Consider the following 11,725-nt stretch of genomic DNA (forward strand, 5'->3'; position numbering starts at 1 on the left):
AACCCACTAGTGGAAAGAACTTATTCAAGAGAGAGTGATTAGAGCACTTAGTTAAAACTCTGGGAAGCTGATGTTTCTCTATTTCTACATACAGATCTTTGTATCTATCAATGCTCAACACCTACTGTGGGGCTTGATTTAGATTTCTCAAATTTTTTCTCTCTGGAGATGCTATTGCCATTGATAGACATAACATGCAACCTTTCAATGTAGTCATACTACTACTTTGCTGTTTGTGCCAATACTGCAGTAGGCTAAGAAGTTTAAGTATCACAACTTGATAGTACAAAGTAATGCTCAGTGTTTTGTAAGTCTTCTGCCACTTCTGCTGCTATGGGTAGAGAATAGTTGTGGCACATATAAAAGAGAATGGTAGCTTTTTGCTACAGTTGCAAAAATTGGCTTCCTGCCCATACTGATGATTGGTATTTGCACAAAAGCAACAATTAAAACCAAGCAGAACATAAGTATTTTAAATGGAGGAGATTGGTAACATTATTTCTCTTAAATAAAGGATGGATTTATTCAAGTCAAGAAAAGAGTAACTGCACAGAGATTTCTTGGTTATATTTGGTTTTCATGTTCTTAAACTGGCGACAGACTATTTAATTTGAAACGATGGGCAAACAGCTGTGTAACCTGACTTCTTCCCTTCTTACTGTGCCACTTCCTTCCTTCCATCCCTGCACCATTATTTACTTCTTTTATTCTTTGTTTTCAAGGACTTGCTCCTGAGGCAAATAAATTAGTAAGCAGCTTGAAAACAATGCCAATGCTGCATGATGAGGCATATGCTCAGGAAACAAAACTGAACAGCTTCCATGAATTTCCAGAGAACACACTGGTGCTCCCGTAAGTACGTGTTCACTGGGGAGTGGGAGTGGTAGGAAGTATTTTATTAATTGTCAAATAATTACGTCACCAAACATTAAATGTGAAGAATCCATTATGAGGTTAGCAAAAATACTTATATTTACTTAAAAGGAAAAAGCCTATCGTATGTGTTTCGATATATTTGCAGTGAAGTGTCTTATAACTGTTTGAGAAATCACTTCTTTATTAGGCAACAAGTAACCATTTTGGTAGCTTAGTACTGTATTTTTTTTTCTTGTATTGGGTATTAATTTGCTACTGTGCAAACATACAAACATTCTATAGAAACTAAGAAAACAGTATAGAGAGCTCTGTGTGAATTACCTTCAGCATACATCTGAAAAAGTAGCATCTAATTAGTGCATCTGTGAATAGGCCTCATGCTTTAATACTGCAGGCCTCCTGTTTTTAAAAAGCCTAAAAGCTGATTGTCTTTTACAAATTTATGCAACATTATGATAATAAGTGATAGGCTTACAATTAATCTGCATTGCTTCTTAACTGTTGGGCAATGATTAATAAGCTTGTAAGTTTTATTTAGAAGGCAGTACAGTATGCTAATTTGAGATATTCCCTGGCTGTGCTGAATGACTGTACCCCTGTAAACATGTTGACTTTGCACAAAGGATGATTTTACACAGTCATTCCAATATAAATGGATCTATAGCTGTTTTGCTATAAGAGTAAAAATGGATATTCTTTAATCTTTAAGGAGAAAATCAGGACATACAAAGAAATTGTAAGGTTTATTAATTTCTTTCTATTTTGTATTGAGGTCTCTGCATAAAGCTTTTAGAACTACCCACTTAAAAGGCAGATGGCAAGAAAAAGGGTAAAGGGGAAAGAAATGGACTGCTGGTGGAATAGTATTGATATGAACATGCAGTTTGTGTTAAATATGATGGTAATTCTAAGAAAAATGGAGCTTTTAAAGTACAGTGTTTATAACTGAGTAACTTTTAAATAAGGGATTTGAAATATAACAAAACTACAATAAAACACCCATTTGAATCCTAAATATAGTTCTAGTGCCTCTTTTCCATAAAGAACTTAAAAGCTTAGAACAATCATTCCCATCAAAACCTGAGGTTTGAAAACCAATCTTGTCTTGTTTTTTTGACACTGCTGAGTGCAGTTTCTGGAGGCTGGTCATGGCGATTTGCCGTTTTCTCTTTTGTGCTAGCCGAGTGATATTTTAACTAGGCAGTTGAGAAACATTGTGAGTTTCTGAGGAGAGAAAATAGGAGTATTTTGTGAACTTTGTATATCTGTGTGATGACCTTGATCTAAGAGGAACAATATGATGTCTTTTTATAGAGAGGCGTCAAGAGTCGTAGACTGCATTGGTCTCTGGTGTCAGTATGTTGTGTTTTATTTAAATGGCACATCCTCAGGGGAGCTTTCTTTTCACAGATTTTCAACTGACTTCCAAAGTTACTCTTAGTATGTGTGAATGTGATGTCCAACAAGGCAGGTGATCCTGTTAAACATGCTCCAGATGGCTCTGCCTGGAAGAGCAAGTAGGAAGGGCAGAGCTGGCCTGCTAGCAGTTCTTTGTTAGCTGTTCATTGGCCGCTGCATTGCTAAATAACACATTGCAAGTAACATAGGAATGGGTGAAAATGGTTGACTCTATCCTCTTGCAAGTTTCAGAAAGGTAGCAGAAAATAGTAATAGTAAGGGGTTTTTATTACGCCAAATCTTAACTGCCAAGTTGAATTTTAATGTACTTGACTTTATTCTGAGAGGTTATAAAGTAAATGTGGAGACTTGAACATGTTTGTGGGGTAAAACACATGCTCTGTATGCAGTCCATTTGGCTGGCAAATCAAAGGTCTTTGGAGAGTCAGATTTCTTGAGATAGCCAGGTGGAGAAAGGGAGACCTATGGTCCCTATAGGCAGGAAGAACAGACAATGTGCTTAAAGCTGGGACAATCCCACTGTGATTCGATAGCCATCATCACCTTTGATAAGTCTCCTCCAAACGGGATCATGTACTTTTGTAAGTTGAGTGTCTAGACACTCTTTAATCTTTGTTCTCCATCTGCTGGGCAACACACTGCGTGAGGTTTGAAAGTGTTAGATTCCTCAGCCCTACAGATACTTTATCCTGTTGCTTGACTATTCGGTTTTGTTTTGGTTGGGTTTTTTTTGTTTCGGTTTGGTTTTGTTTTGTTTTCCCTTGCATAGTTCCTTTGTCTTGTTTTTATTCTACTTAGAGCAATATTTTCCCAGCTGTCAAGGTTGCACTTGTGGCCAATAACTGATGGCCAGTGAGTTGTTTATAGTGGCCTGAGGCCTGTATTCCACACCTATGCCAGTATTTTAATATCTTTTCTATTATCACATGCTTAAACTCCACATCATAACAAGAGACAGCTAGTACCATATAGCAAACTTTAATAACAAGGTGACAACAGGCCTAATAGGCTGGGACTGGGGTTTTACAGAGTTAGCCTATTACTAGCAAAGGCAACAGTTTACTTGAAGATCTTAACCAACTAAGAGAGCTTTTTCTGAAATCTGAGGTCAGAGAAGCTGAGAAGAGTGGATCTTCTAAAGGCCACAAACATTAATTCCAGTCATAAGACTCTTAAGAAAAGATACCCTTTATGTCAGGAAATGTTATCTATTTATATTTATCAAAGGATCAGAAAGTTGTTGCAACTCTCCTGTGGACCCCCTGTAAACCTTGGGAGCTTTAAAGATTCCTCTCAGTAGCTTATGAAGCATTTTTAAACCTTAGGGCTTTTTATCAACTTTTGTTAGAACTCAGTTCCAAACTTAAAGGAAGTCTGGGTTCTTCTTTTCTGTCTTTAGTTTTGCCAGCCCCTCTCCACCTCCCAAATTATATTTATTATTAAATTAAATTTAAGGATTTATGCTTTAAACCACATCAAGCCATGAACTTATAAGCTTGGAACTTAATGTTACAAATTTAAGACCATTTTTTTTGCCATACACTTGGGGGATGGGGAAGAAAAGGGTGAAAACTACTGATTCAAAGAAAAATGAGAAGCGATGAGCTGATATGAGCTCTAATAATTACTTTTTTTTTTTCTTTTTCTAATTCTCTTTCTTCGTAGTGTCTCTAAGCAAAATAAAAGAATTTTTTACACAATCCTGGAGCTCTCACCACTGCTTGATTCTTCCAACATGACTCCAGAGGACTGGGCCAAAATTGCAAAGAAACTTGAGGTACTATGGTGAGGGATAATAATTCATTTATTGCTTAAACAGAACCGTCAGTTTATCAAGTATACTTAGCAAGAGAAAACAATTCACTAGTGCTATACATATATATATATTTGTTTATTTAAAATGCAAATGTTATGTTTCTTGCTTAGTTACTTGCAAAATAACAAGTACTGTGCTTGCAAGGTCTGCCAATTATGATTTTTTTCTTTTGAAAATGTGGCAAACTCATTTAAAATAGTTCATGAATAAAGTGATATAAACAGGAAAACTGCAGCTATGATTAAATAAAGTATGTAATATGTAGATTGAGATGCTCTAAAACATTGATTCAAATTCACTGTCCAAAAACGTTGAATAAAATCCTGACGTGTAGGTGACTTAACTGAAGGTGGTTTAGTTACACATCATTTCAGTGTTCAAATAGCTTACTAGTTGGGTATTTATGTAGGAAATAATTTCATGTCTTTATGCCTTTCTTATGCTGGACACAGATGGACTTGACTAGCTTTGGCTTTGCAGCCAGTACTAAAAATGCTATCATGGTTAGGTTTCCCACACTGGGAAGTGTTTAAAGCCCTAGATATTTCTGCATGTATAGATAAATTCATTCCATTCTTCTCTAGTGTAAAAAGCCCAGCATTTCTCTGCTTCTGTCCCCGTGTCTGAGCTTAGTTGTGTGCTTTTAAGAAAGTAGAAATGTGAAACATTTAAAATACTTCACACCAGGAATTCATATGTAGCTGTTAGAAATAAATAACTGTGGGCCTATTAAGATACTGCTCTTTCACTCCTGCTCACTCTGTGATAGTGGGTTTTCCTTTTTCCTCCAAAAGGAAAGTGTAAATTTCCTTCTTCAGCCACGCTGTAGCAATGCATGCGAATAGTGTAATAATGCAGGGAATGACGCTGAAGATTCAGGGAAGAGTCTTTCACCCTTAGGTCCTCTAATCCTAGAACCACTGAACTGGGGATGATGCTTCTCTTGTTGAATGCATCTTGCCAGGGCAGAGAAGAGACGGTACTGGTATATAGGTGGAACGCCTTTAGGATTGAGCAGGGGTGCAGCTAGGAAATGCCCAGGGCCAAGAGTGGGAGGTGGCAATCCCATGCTGAACAGGAGAGAATTTACCTTTATTGTTTAATGGCATATTAGTTTTATTACAGAGAAAGTGTTTCTTTCTTGTACATGGAATGCAGCTTCTGTAAATAGAAATATCCAGTTTGTGTAATCCAAATGAAACGTGCTGAGAAAAGAAAAAAACCCCAAACTTCTTCAACTGTCCACCTCATGTATAGACACTTCTACTTCACATTCATCTTGGACACATACTTAGCAGAGCTTTGTGCTTTGTGCTGATGACTGTTCAGCTGTGACATCCTAAGGTGTTTCTGTGGGATATCTCCTTAATTGCCAGCCTGATCTTTTACATTATGAAGCTTAAACCAGGCTATGTTCTTTCACATCTAACAAAGTTCATAAGGCTGAAAATATTCGTGAGCATACTGATCGAGTTAAAGAGGACAAGTTGCTATTTCTGTGATCTTAGGCCTTCTTGAAACTTACTTACTTGTTACTGTATTGTTGGATAAGTATAGCATGCTTTTTGCATCATGCTATACTTCGCACTAAGGAAAGATCTTGCAACACTGGCTGTTGTTCAGCTGGCTAACTTGTCAGAGATAAGCAGAAATCCCCTGAAACTTCCAGTAGGTAACAACATGTGGGCATGAGTAATAGTGAAGAAATAGCAAAAGGACAAGTAGAAATCTGCAGGTGAGTTTGGAGGTGACCTTATTATCAGGAGATGCCTGAGATTCAGGAGATGCCTGTGTGCCTACTATAGCATAAGAAGTGTAATTAAAAAGAAATAATGTTTAATTCTATGGCACACCCATTTTTGCCCCACACTGGCACTTCATGGATCTGCTTAGACTTCTATGTAATCCTTTCCGTGTTACTAAATTACATCAGAGATGTCAGTGTCTCTCACTACAGTGCTTACCACGTGCATCACTCTTAAAATTGAGGAACCAATTATTTTTTCTTTCACAAGCCAGCAGATGACTTTATTCTAACAGGATGAGCTGTGTGATTTATGGCTTTGCATTAAAAAAAACCTCCTGTGTGCAACTGTATGTAGATCAAAGTTGTTATAAAATTCCTTTTTGCATCTGCACTTGCCTGATAGTCTAAGGGACTTCCCAAAACCCAGCAAGTTTATGTACATTAACGAACAACAAAAGCCTCTTCATCCCTTATTGCTGGTCACGTACTGCTGCAGAAAGGATGACTTTTTAACAGAAGAGGGCACTCTTACACTGGCAGTTTGCCTGTCTGCCACCCGGATTAAATGGACTGGGTTTTCTATATTTCTATGATAGCCTTGGTTTGCCTAATCTGTTCCTGTAAATGGTGTAATCCCTAAAGTAAAAGCAGCAACAAGGAATCAGACTATACGACTAATTTGCATATGTTAACATTCGTGTTTAAAGCCATTGCTAAGCTTTCCTTAATTAGCAGTCTTCTGGTTTAAAAATGCTGCATTAATATGTATACATAGAAGAAACCCTTTGACTGTTCCATAATTAGAATTGCTGGCTCTAGTGCTTAGTGTCCTATTAACCCTTAATTGCATTTAAACTGAAAACAAGATAACTTTAGGAGGAATTATGTGTGTAGTACCCTTTAAAGTATTATGCTGTTGCTCATATCCGTGGAAGTAATGCAGTATGTACTTCACTTGCTGATGCCAAAGCACTGCTCTAACAATGTGAAAACTGTCTCTCAATCTCCAGGAACACTATGAAAAGTATGATGGTTTTGTGATCCTTCATGGCACTGATACGATGGCATATACAGCTTCAGCCTTATCCTTCATGTGTGAGAATCTGGGTAAAACTATTGTTCTGACAGGATCTCAGGTAATGGACATAATTTGAAGGTGAAGTCAGAAGCCTTGTTTTTGATTTTTATATGCAAAACTAGGTAGTATCCTGATTATCACTGTACAGTTTAGTAGTGCAGGGCAGGCCTCTGGCCAGGGTGAATGGTCACAGTGCTGATAGAAATTACTGAGAATTGACAGGCTCACCAGCTGAGGATCTGCCCCATAATTTTATCGTTAATGACTTTACAACTCGGTACCAAATCAGACCAGTAGTTCATTATGGCTGGAGCCAGATGCTTCAGAGAAAGATATAAGAGGCTGTCATTGGCCATTGTGTATTAATCGGTTTATGAGAAGAATCTTTCCAGCCTCAGGTGGCTGCTGGTTGTTAGCTGTCTTTCTTTTCTTTTAAAACCCTGAAGCTGATTATTTCTTACTTCAGCAGTTTTTATCTTGCATTCTTTATGATTTTTTTAATAATCCCTAAGCATTAGATACATTTTCGATCATTTCTGTTCCATCAAACATGGTCTGTTTCCTTTCCTCTGAAGACCATATTTCTTAATTTTCATACTCGTAGCTGGAGATCAGCCTTTTGCATATTGTCTGAGGGGGAGGGGTTGTCTTACTAGAATAGCTTGCTTGAGTGTAAAATACAGCTCTAATCATAAAGGAGAGATGAAACATCGCACTGTAAAATTGCCCTCCCCATCTCATAACTTCCCTTTCACATGTGGTCTATTTGAAGTCAAAATACAAAAGTCTAGGAAGGAGTAGGCTCCCACTTACTGTCTTGGCGTGGGGCAGTCTAGTTGTGACACATTATATTCAAGGTTTTACTTTCTTTTTGGGTTTACTGTTTGTAGATCTGCCTGACATATGATCTTGCAATGGAGCATGTGATTTTTTTTTTCATTGCTGAAAGGAGCTCTGGCTCCTGTTAATAAAGAGACAATCCGAAAAGACGTGGAAGTCGTCACTCAGCAGAATAAATTTCTGTTTTTAATCTTGTCCTCTTCTGTCAGTAACAACCTGCTGGCTCAGTTTTTCAATACTATGTGGAAAGATGGTGCAAGAGAGCTGTTGTGAAGCCTGTAGTGGCAGTTCTGTATGATCTGGGACTGTTGCTTTTTCTCAATACAATCATTTCTCCCATGCTCAGTCACATTAACTATGCCTGCTTTCTATTTTTTATATTTTCTCTGAATCAGTCTTTTAATCTGCTTAATCACACTAGAATCATCTCTATATTAGCTTTTAAGCACTTAAATTATAGAAGTCTGTTAAGCACAGGGAAATCCTACCATCTGCTGCAGTCTAAAATACTTTGGATTAAGAAGGAAACTTTGTCATAAATCATTGATACATAAATTATTCATGTATTTGTATTGCATAAGTTGGACTCTTTTTTTCTGCTGTGTAGGCTTTACATAAGGGACAGGGTGTAATTTCAGTCTCTGCTCTTCAGGTGCCCATATACGAGTTGCAGAATGACGGCCGAGCCAACCTTCTGGGGGCATTGCTGTTTGCTGGGCAGTTTGTGATTCCTGAGGTTTGTTTGCCTGTGAAGACGGTCTCAGAAGCTGGTTTTCTCCCTTTAGCAGGATACATACTTAAATACTCAAAATATCTGGTAGGCAGTAAGGAATTGCACTTAAACAGGAAGATAAATGGGTTCTGCTGAGGTTACAGGCATTTCCATGGCAAAGCACATGCCATTTTCTCAGGAGTTACATCCCATTTTGCCCATATACGCTCTGTGAAGACAAGACTGTCAAGTCTGAAATGCAGCTTGCAGCAGACTTGAAATCAGAGGTTTCCTTGCAAATATGTAGGATCTGAAACACTTGTAAGTCATGTTTTAGACTGAAAGTTACTCTGAAGTTCTAAAGTTGCTCTAGAACTGGTAGGAATGTCTTTTAGCTCTAGTTTCTGAAGTGTCGAGGATGATATACCTACTGTACATGGAAGTACCTTCATGGTCTCAGCACTCTGCCTTTAAAGATGCTGGTACTGCACAGTCCAGAATCAGAAAACTAGTCAGGCTACACCTCATTTCGTTTTTGCCACACTCTCAAAGCCAGTTCTTGTAAGACAATAGCAATAGCTGACTGTCCAAGATCTTCATAATTAGTAACTTTGAGGTATCTCTTTTCCTGCAAATTTCAATTGACAGACTTAAAGAGTCTTGAGAAGGAATCTGTTTATGTGTGGTAACTCTTTTGAAAGTTATCCTTTTTTTCACCAGGCCTTTGTTAAGGTTTTGCACTCTGAATTTAGATATAACTGATGAACTTCTTTAAAAGTCCACACTGCTTCTTTCTTCTGTCTCTGAAGTGGACTCAGGCACATTTGCTGTCTCCTAGACTATGCCTCATGAGACGGTTACGAAACTAGTTAGCTCTTAACTTGTTTTGTTCTTAAATTCTTAAACCAATGTGTGACAGATGTGCCAACTCTTTTTGAAAGGGTAAGAGTTGTAAACATCTACAAGCCTCTGAGTTGCTTTAAAGATTTAGAAAACACTTTATAAAGGATGAACTTCAGTATTTATCTACTGAATCTTTTAATTACTGGCTTATTCATAGACCTGTTTCTTTACTTGTCTTGCAGGTGTGCCTGTATTTTTATAATAAACTGTACAGGGGAAATAGGGTGACTAAGGTGGATGCTGCGAGTTTCAATGCCTTTTCCTCACCTAACCTGCCTCCACTTGCAAATGCTGAGGTTGATATTACAAGTAAGCAACATCATCTCTTAAGCCTTGTAATGTATGCCGCATGCAATAGAACTGTAGCTGAGAAGAATCTGTGCCTACGTAGTTGAAATCCTGTTTTAAACTCAAAATACCTTTGAAAGCCTTGTAGCTTGACTTCACTTTATCTGCTCTGAAACTGTTTAAATATTAGTAAGACAAAGTTTATGACTCTACTGCATTTGTCTATTGAATGTAGATGTGAGCTAGCTAGACTGACTTTGACTAAAGACCCAGACTAACCAGAGGGAATGTTGCCCCTGTGTCATGAAAATGCTTGCTCTAAAGATAAAAATGAGGGAGTGAGGACTGAAAGAACAAAGAATTTAATCTTGTTAATGACCATGCTGGGCTCCAAAATCAGGCAAAAGATTGCAGAGTACATGCAGCTTCCACAGATTCTGTTTGATTCATGTCATTGTGTAAGATGTTTCATTGGATATGTAGGACCTGTCTAAAGTGCAAGCACACCAAAAACAGCAGACCCAGAACATGCACTGTGTGAAGTTTTTGCCCCCCGCAAAGTTACTCAGGCTCCCTATAATTCCTATGTGTCTGGGTTTTTAGGAGGGGAAAAACTGCATGAAGATTTCAGTATCCATTTGCAAAGTCATTATCGCACTTGGTGTCTGTTCTTGAATAAATTACACCCTTTATATGGAGAGGGAAGAGGAGAGACACATTTGGAATCTAGCCAAATGAGGAGTTGCCAGAAAGCATACTAAAGGACAGTTTTAAAAACATAACATGTTACACGAGCTGGTTTTGGATAGGGTAGGTATATTAAAAAGGAGTAGCACTTGGTAACAATCTACATTATCACAAAAAATAGGAATGGGGGGGGTTTCCCAAATTCTTTTGCTAGGTGCCATTAGTGGCAGTAGGAGATGTAGCCCTGTGCCATGCAGCATGCCATTCTGGATGGTTTCTCCTACTAGAGAGAGACATTCTGCAATTTGGAAAAATAAGCTTATCCCTTCCACCTCATGAGTGGGAGTTACTTAAAAGTTTCAGGATCCAAATGCTGTGTTTGCAACAGCCAGATACAAACTCAGGAAGCCTGTGAAATATTGTAGTGGTCCATAAGACATCTCTCAGAGAGTCTGACACTGTGGTATTACTGTGCTGTGTCCAATATGGAGCATCTGAAATCAAGAGGAATACTTTCAGTTGACTGCTGCAGTAAACTGGGGAGAATCTTCTTTCTTGGATTCTTATGAACTGCATCAAATAGGGTATAAATAAATTCCATTTACTGACTGATCAATAATGAAATCAAGCTGTAAATTGTATGCTATTTCTCTCTTGGATTTAAATTAACTGTTCTGTGATTCCTTGCCTATATTAGAAAAATGAGAAAGTTATTAAGTACTTCCCTTGGCCCATATTTGGTCCCATTATGTTTTCAGCAGAATGACCCATTGAGATCAGTGGGAATTTCTGATTTAAAAACTGCTGGTGTGATAGGCTCTGTTTTTATTTGTTTCAGTTGATTACTCAGTTAGGGTAGCATCATTTATCCAAGGTGACAGTGTCAGTATTGAAGGATTGTTCCATTTGAAAAAACATAGTTTATAGTATGGGCAATGTACTAGTGCTGCTTTATTTTGTCCAAAGTAATTGTTTGAAACATAGCCGTCTCCCTTGAGTTTGCTTGTTCAATCCTCATATGAAGCCTTCATAGAGACAAGGAACCACTTGGGCTTTTAAAAACAAACCAAACAAATTTAGCATCTTTTAACTTTTTTTTCCCTTTTTTTTTTCCGAATGACTTTGTATAATATGTCTTAATCCTCTTGTAGACAGGGCTGACTCTTGCTGTTTCAGCATTATGGAAAGCAGCCTGAGGATGCCAGGAGGAGTAGGCCATGTGCAGAAACTCTTCCTCAGGCTTCCTGGTTCTAACAAAGCTGGGAATGAAAATTCCAGAGAAGCAGAGGGAGAGAGGTGACGGGATGGAACGTAATGGGATCATGGGTTGATTCTCCTGGAAAGAATGCTGAGGCACAT

General features: G+C 38.0%; 1 protein-coding gene across 1 annotated transcript; it reads left to right on the plus strand.

Annotated features, from left to right (window-relative positions):
- Nucleotides 1-722: 722 nt before the first annotated feature.
- On the plus strand, nucleotides 723-11,662 carry LOC104410902 (60 kDa lysophospholipase-like; the record flags this gene model as incomplete). The annotated part of the gene is made up of 6 exons (XM_010021193.1): nucleotides 723-852; nucleotides 3,961-4,072; nucleotides 6,869-6,994; nucleotides 8,429-8,512; nucleotides 9,574-9,700; nucleotides 11,518-11,662. Coding segments are annotated over 6 exons (724 nt in total), but the record flags the coding sequence as incomplete, so codon positions are not given.
- Between the last annotated feature and the right edge of the window lie 63 nt (nucleotides 11,663-11,725).

Source organism: Nestor notabilis, unplaced genomic scaffold (genome assembly GCF_000696875.1).
Source record: "Nestor notabilis isolate BGI_N333 unplaced genomic scaffold, ASM69687v1 scaffold33998, whole genome shotgun sequence".
Lineage (NCBI taxonomy): Eukaryota > Metazoa > Chordata > Aves > Psittaciformes > Psittacidae > Nestor > Nestor notabilis.